This window comes from Lethenteron reissneri, chromosome 19 (genome assembly GCF_015708825.2).
Source record: "Lethenteron reissneri isolate LAM-NWPU_2019-01 chromosome 19, ASM1570882v1, whole genome shotgun sequence".
NCBI lineage: Eukaryota > Metazoa > Chordata > Hyperoartia > Petromyzontiformes > Petromyzontidae > Lethenteron > Lethenteron reissneri.
In genome coordinates, this window is record NC_083797.1 from 469527 (window position 1) to 476502 (window position 6976).

A 6976-nucleotide genomic window follows, 5' to 3' on the forward strand; every position below is an offset into this window, starting at 1 on the left:
AAAGAGACCGTGTGCGAGAATTGCCGTGGAATAGAAATGGAAGAAAGTTGCCGCCTCCTTTGCTTCTCTGTGTCTCCACACAAGAAGACGAGGGCGCGCTGCTGCCACACATCCCATCAGCCACGCGGCCTTCTAGGAGGCGATACTCTCAGCAGCGTTGGCTCAACGCGAGCAAACACTCGCTTCCACATGCAGTGTCTCATCAGCAGTGAGGCTCGCTTCAACCAACGCTGGTGACCTGCCAGGTGTCAAGAGGCGCTGTGAGACGTGGGTCCTGGCTCGACACAAAACTCTGCAGTACACAACGCGACAATAACAACACGAGACAAAGGTACCCCGTATAGCCTTGACTGACTTTTGGGGAAAGTGCTGTGAGCGAGCACCTATGAAAACGGCACGCGAGGGGGTGTACCGCCTTTGTATCCCCAGTGGCGATGTTTACACACCACAGCAGGTACTCATATGAGGCTGAGTCGACCTAGGGAAGGCCCAGTACCGGTTCAGATAATCGTTACTGGTGTTGGCGGCCGTAAACGGAATTGAAATCGGTTCGCCGGGTTCGCAGCGCAACTCGCTATCCGCTGCGCCACCGCTTCTCACTAACAACACAAAACACACAGGTAGACAACCCATCCCCGGACCGCCACTGGATGTCAATTCCCAGACTGCCCGGGTCGACCCCGCCGGGACAGGTGGCAGCCCACGTGGTGTGTGGCGCTGCGGCTCGACTCACAGGTAGGTGGTGCGGCCGCCCGGGCAGTGGTCCTGACCCCAGCGACAGCGCTGAGGCTCGGCCCGCACGTGCGAGTGCGAGCCGTTGAGCACGGCGCACGAGACGTTTCGCGTCACGTGCCGCGCGCACCAGTTCCTGCGTGGTGGCAGTGGTGGTGGTGGGGATTGTAGTGGGTACGGTGGGGATGGTGGTGGTCGGGATGGCGGTGGAGATGGTGGCGATGGTGATGGTGTGGATGGTGGTGGTGATGGTGGGGATGATGGTGGTGGTGAGGATGGTTTTAGTGGTGGAGATGGTGGTGGTGATAGCGGGGGTGATGGTGGTGATGATGGTGGTGGTGGGAAGGAGCACGGGGTGCGGAGAGGAGGGAGGGAGAGATTTGAGTTGTGGAAGGACAGGGACAGGGAGAGAGACATTGGTTATCGAAGAGTCCACGGTTCTGGTTGATACTGGTTGTTGTTGGCGTCGTTCCACTGCTGCTGGATGATGATGATGTGCCCATGCTGTCGTGGCCACGAGAGTTGTTAACCAAACCTCACCACGCTGGCTGTCCGTGCGAGTTAGTGAACGGGGGGTGACCAAAAATAGGTCGGATATCGTTCGTTACATGGCGCACTCACCGTTTGCACCACCGTTTCCTCCAACACTTATGAAAAAGCAATAACACGTGCGTATGTGTGTGTGTATGCGTATGTGTGTGCGAATGTGTGGGTGTCCGTGTGTGGGTGTACGTGTGCGCGTGTGTGGGTGGACGTGTGTGAGTGTGCTCTAAGCAGAGCCTAATAAAAAGTGCCGGCAGTAATCTGCGCACTTCCCCGTCTCAACAAAACGCTGTTTTTCATCTCTCGTGACGGGCGACCGCGCGCGTAGAGAGGTCAAGAACACGCCCTGAACAACGCTCTTGGGTGGCGCAGTGGTAACACTCGAGCCTCACAAAAGAGAACACCTGGGTTCGATTCCAAACTCGGGCGCCCTGTCTGTGTAGAATTCGGATGTTCTCCCCTGTTCTGCAGGCTGTCCGGCCATGCGGTCCGTGGTTTATATCCCAACGGCGATCTTTGTCGGGTGGTTGTGGTCGCGGCTACGCTGCACGTGGCTGCGTGTAATCCAGCACTTTGAAGGCAGCAGCGAGGGTTGGTGGATCACCACACAGATGGCTGTGAAACTCCCTTCCTAGCCCAACCCATGGGCTTGTAATTACGAACACGTTGCATTGGCGCATCCACAAAACATAATGGTTCCACGCCGGGTGCAACCACGAACATCTGCTGGACTATATAATTACGGACCAGCGCATGCGGGCCCATGTCCTTGACACCAGGACCTACCGTGGAGCTGATCTGCCCACTGACCATCGACTTGTCATCTGTAAGATGCGCCTGTCATTATTCCACTGCGGCGGTGGGTGTTCATCTAGGACCCCATTCACACCCACAGTGCCCTGGTCTCAGCTAGCTGAGGATAGTTGCAAGCAGGAATTTCAACATCACTTACAGCTGGAGTTGGCACCCCCCCCTCCTTCCGATGCTAAGGGAAAATGGGTGAGGTCCAGGACTGTGGCTTCTTTGAACCTATCTACGTGACTTTACCGAAAGACCCAAAGAATATCGGCACGACGTGGGCTGGAGAAGAGATGGACTGATGCGGTATAGGAGGATGTGGAGCTGAATTGACTTGCCGACGACCGGTACCAGTGGTGTCAAGATCGGCCTCTGTGGAGAAGGCTCGTGAAGGGCATTAATGGGCAGTTGGAGGCAGTCGCCCTCCAGTAACAACGGAGGGTGGAGGAGCGACGCTCACAATAACGAGCAGAGCGCCGGGTGTCTAAAATATAGCAAGTTGGCACAGTAGGCGATGCAGGTGGTACATCTACCAGTCATCTCAGTCAGTCCACCTCCTGTCAGCGAGCCTTCGACACTCACGTGGCCTCAAAGTGCACCTGGCCTGGCACAGGCGCCGTGGTGACGTCCCCGTCACCTCGTGGCGAATGGCGGCGGGTGTTGGTATATCCTGACTCGCCAGGAGATGGCGGTACAGCTGAGCACGGATTAATAATAATCATCTGTCCCTTCTGTGTGGGGCAGTGTCGCCCCCTCGCGCAAGCCGTGGATTTTCTCTGGGCACTCCCATTTCCTCCCACAGGTATAAATACAGTACTCATTAATTGGCTGAAACCGCATGAATATACATAGAGGACCGCAGAGCTTGGGTGGCAATTGTTGGTGTCGCCGTCTCGTCACTGCGCTACCGCTGCCTTCCCGCTCCTCGTCCGTGCTTCCTCCTCCTGTCGCCCCCTCGCCCCCTCGCCCCCTCGCCACGAGAGCGATGATTGGGTGCCGCGTGTGGGCGGCGGTTGCAGTGGTACGAGTTTACATCGTAATTCTACGTCTAACACTTAAATATAAACATCTCAACACATTCATTCATAGCACTGTGGCCTGAAAAGGAGAAAATATAAAATAGGCGATGTTTCGGGCAATGACCCTTTTCCATAGCGCATAGCTGATTATGGACTATTGCCCGAAACGTCGCATTTTATATATATGTGAGGCCAAAGTACTATGTTGTTGTTGCTGTTGTTGTTACTGACGAGTGTAGAGATGTTTTTGTTGTTGCTTGTGCCCGTGCACCGATGCCAGCGCAGCAGTAGCATCACCAGGAAACTGTTTTTGCTCTCAACGCGCGCGCGCGTGCGTGCACGTGGTGAGGACGTGGTTACTCGGTACGCCTCCCTGGACACCGTTGCAAACGAGATGTTCCTTCTCAAGGGGTTGCGGACACGTTTCACTTGCCCCAACAGCGTTCGTAGGCTACACAGGGGATCTTTGTCCTTGTAACTGTGAGGATCTGACGGAGTCTCGCTGGTATTGCCGGGCACTCAGATTCTGTGTCTCGAGATGAGAGGTCAACCTTCTCATCAGCCATGATCAGCGCTATTCTTATTTATGTATTTACCAGATAAGGCAAACTGCGCTGTAGAGAATATTTTAGACGCGACCTGGCCACAAATTATAGCTCAGCGAAGTGGCTGTATTACGTGGAAATCCATAGCATCCGCTAAATGCTCTGAAAGCGTAATGTTGATTCGAAATGTGGAGGGAAAACCGGAGGACTCGGAAAAAGATCTACGCGACCACGGGGAGAGAGAGAACACGAAAACTCCAAATATGCAGCAGTCAGGATCGAACCCACGACCAGGCGAACACGTCTCGCCACGTCTCACGACTTTGCGGTAGAACAATCCACCCAGCTCCTGGACACGATCCGATTCCATGGCTCCATCTCCTCCGCAGTGGACGTCCTCTCGGTCGCGTTACATTCTGTGGCTGCCACTCCGTGATTATTCTCGACCATCGGGTCCGGCCCCAACCCCTCTTTACTTCCCTGAACAGATTGAAGGATGACGTCTTGAACGTGAGTTCGTCCTCCAATGCGCGTCTTCCTCTCTGTCTCGCGGACAGGGTCAGCTCCCGCACGGCTTCCCTGGTGCTCGTTGCTATTAGCAATTAGAACCCTACTTCCAATCTGTGCCTCCACGTGTTATTGAAAGGTGTGTTTTAATCCGTCAGGCCATTGGTCTATTCCAGATTAACATGATTCAGGCATTTGTTGAATCGGCCGAACTCTGTACCGGTTTCGACCTCCTGGTTCTCACCAGCAGTGTCAGGCTGTCGGGCTACCAGGTGTCGTTGCAAGAGCACGTCGCATAGACCATGGGACGCCATTCAACGCGCAGAGCGATATTGTATCCACGCTCATGCGTTGGTGACAGCAAATTGGTCTCACGCCTCCCGTAAACCACGTGACTTCCATGTGGCCACCCCCTCTCGGAACCCCTCCCCGCCCACTGTGAAAACAGACGCCGCTCCTCTCCCGTGCAGCTCCCTGTTGCTCGCTCCTTCATTCTCCCCCCCCCCCCACCACCCCTATCATCATCATCACTAACCTCTCTTCATCCCAAACATCTTGGCCCGGTCATTCCTTCCCCTCCTCCTCCTCTTCCTGCACCGCTGTTCCTCATCCTCCTGCTTTAGGACTCGGGCACCATAGCTATTGTACAGGTGGGTGATCCAGCACGAACCGCACGTGTCGTGTGAACAAGTTGTGTTGCTAAGCGGGACGAGCTCGATTGTAACTCGACCGCATTCATCCGATGCGTTATTTCCCAAACACACTAACCAGAGCAACAATGGATATTTGCCAATTCACAAACGCGTTTCCCCCCGACGGCGATCTGTCAGCTTCTGTACTACGACGGCTCCACCAATTCAATGCTTCCGAAGACAACCGCGGCGCGGTGCTGCGTTGCACAGTCCGTGCGTGTTGCATGATTTGTCTCAATCAATAAAACGACAGCAAGCAGTGCGGTCACGGCGTGTCGCGATCCCGATCGCCAGCCACGATCGATCCCCTGCTAGACGATGAAGCCCTCGCCAACAACACATGCAGCTGCTGCGCGTGAAAAAATTGCATCGCTCCGTCTCCGCGGTGGACGTCCTCTAGGTCGAGTTCCCTCCTTGGGCTGCCACTCCGTCGTTAGTCTCGACCACACCTTCCAAAGCCGTCGGCACCTCTCACGCCCTTGTTGTACATTAACCGGTTGCGAACGTCGCCAACCGGTAATTGTTTTGCCGTGGAATCTTGGCGAGAAGAGGCGCTCACACTTCCCCCCACCACGCGCCACCTGCTGATCGACTGTCGCTGTGCTTCATAGCTCATCGGATTCCTCCAGCATGAATACATGTTCTGATTCTGGATAGAGTCGGTTAGGGCCATTACACAACAACAACAACACAAAACTTCCATTGCTTCAACTGCCGCTCCGGGAGAGGGATTCGAAGCACGGCTCGTCTTGAGTTGGCAGAGCGCAGCCAACACACATCGCGACTCGCCACCCCTGTAGCCCCCAAACCGCGATCACCACTCGCTCACTCACTCACCTGCCTCTACCCCTGCCGCTGCTGCTGCCCGCTCCGTGGCCGTGCGCGCCTCCGTAGAGGCTGTACGAGGCCCGGTGGTGGCGCGGCACGGGGGCCGCCGCCGCCGGCCCCGACCCGGCCTGAAAGAGCCCAAGGCACCCCTCCGAGAGGTACAGGGACGAGACGAGGAAGAGGAGGAGGACGGGGGACGCGGCAGCTCCGGACATCATTGCCACGAGAGAGAAGAGGCAGCGCCACGTCCTTCATGCGCTGGACACTTGGTGTTTTGGAGCGAGTTGGATCTTCTCCGAGTGTCTACACACGAGGGAACGGCAGTCTGCGTGTCTTTGTCGACCTTTGTCTTGCCTTAATAGGTGCTCGCTAACAGCACTCGCCCCAACAGTCTTGCCCGGCCATAGGGAGCGGAGTCTCACTCCTTGTGTCAACGACTTCCAAATTAAGTCGCTTTCAATCCGCCTTGCACCTGTTTATATAAAAAAAATGTACAACAAGAAAATAACGTTAACGAGGCCTGCCTGATCCGAGCATCGATTTGGCCGAGAACTCCTTCGCCGATGGGCGCGAGCGAGCGCCGCTGGCCACGGTATTTGTCGCGCGCCTCCACCCCGAAGCCGCCGCCCCCTCGACCATCGCGGGCACGCGGCGCCCGGCGAGTCGCCCCCCGCCCGTGCGCTCCCTCGCCAGGTAGAGGGGCCCCCACGGCTGACGTAGCCGCTACCGCGTCCGTCCGTCCGTCTCCTTCCTCCCCCGCGATGCCTGCAAACTCCCACTGTGAGTTCAGAGAGAGGGGGGCAAAAGGGAGGAGGAGGGTGGATGGAGGCCAGGAGGTTGGGGGGAGGGGAGTTTTTGTTGAATGATTTGGGGGCGGAGACGAGGTGACACTTTCACGAGTGCGGAGGGGACAGGGATGGAGGGGGTGGTTGGGTGGTTGAGCGGTTGCGATGATGGGTCGATGAGTGAGTGGTTGGGTAGCTGAGTGAGTGGTTGAGTAGATGAGTGAGTGGTTGAGTAGATGAGTGAGTGGTTGAGTAGATGAGTGAGTGGTTGAGTAGATGAGTGAGTGGTTGAGTAGATGAGTGAGTGGTTGAGTAGATGAGTGAGTGGTTGAGTCGGTGAGTGAGTGGTTGAGTAGATGAGTGAGTGGTTGAGTAGATGAGTGAGTGGTTGAGTAGATGAGTGAGTGGTTGAGTCGGTGAGTGAGTGGTTGAGTAGATGAGTGAGTGGTTGAGTAGATGAGTGAGTGGTTGAGTAGATGAGTGAGTGGTTGAGTAGATGAGTGAGTGGTTGAGTCGGTGAGTGAGTG

General features: G+C 55.9%; 1 protein-coding gene across 1 annotated transcript; it reads right to left on the reverse strand.

Moving 5' to 3' along the window:
- Positions 1-6: 6 nt before the first annotated feature.
- LOC133344084 (EMILIN-1-like) lies at positions 7-6555 on the reverse strand. The gene is made up of 2 exons (XM_061554032.1): positions 5674-6555; positions 7-868 (listed from the first exon to the last, which is right to left on the reverse strand). The coding sequence occupies exons 1-2, from the start codon at positions 5880-5882 to the stop codon at positions 730-732; spliced, it is 348 nt and encodes a 115-aa protein (XP_061410016.1). The 5' UTR covers positions 5883-6555; the 3' UTR covers positions 7-729.
- Between the last annotated feature and the right edge of the window lie 421 nt (positions 6556-6976).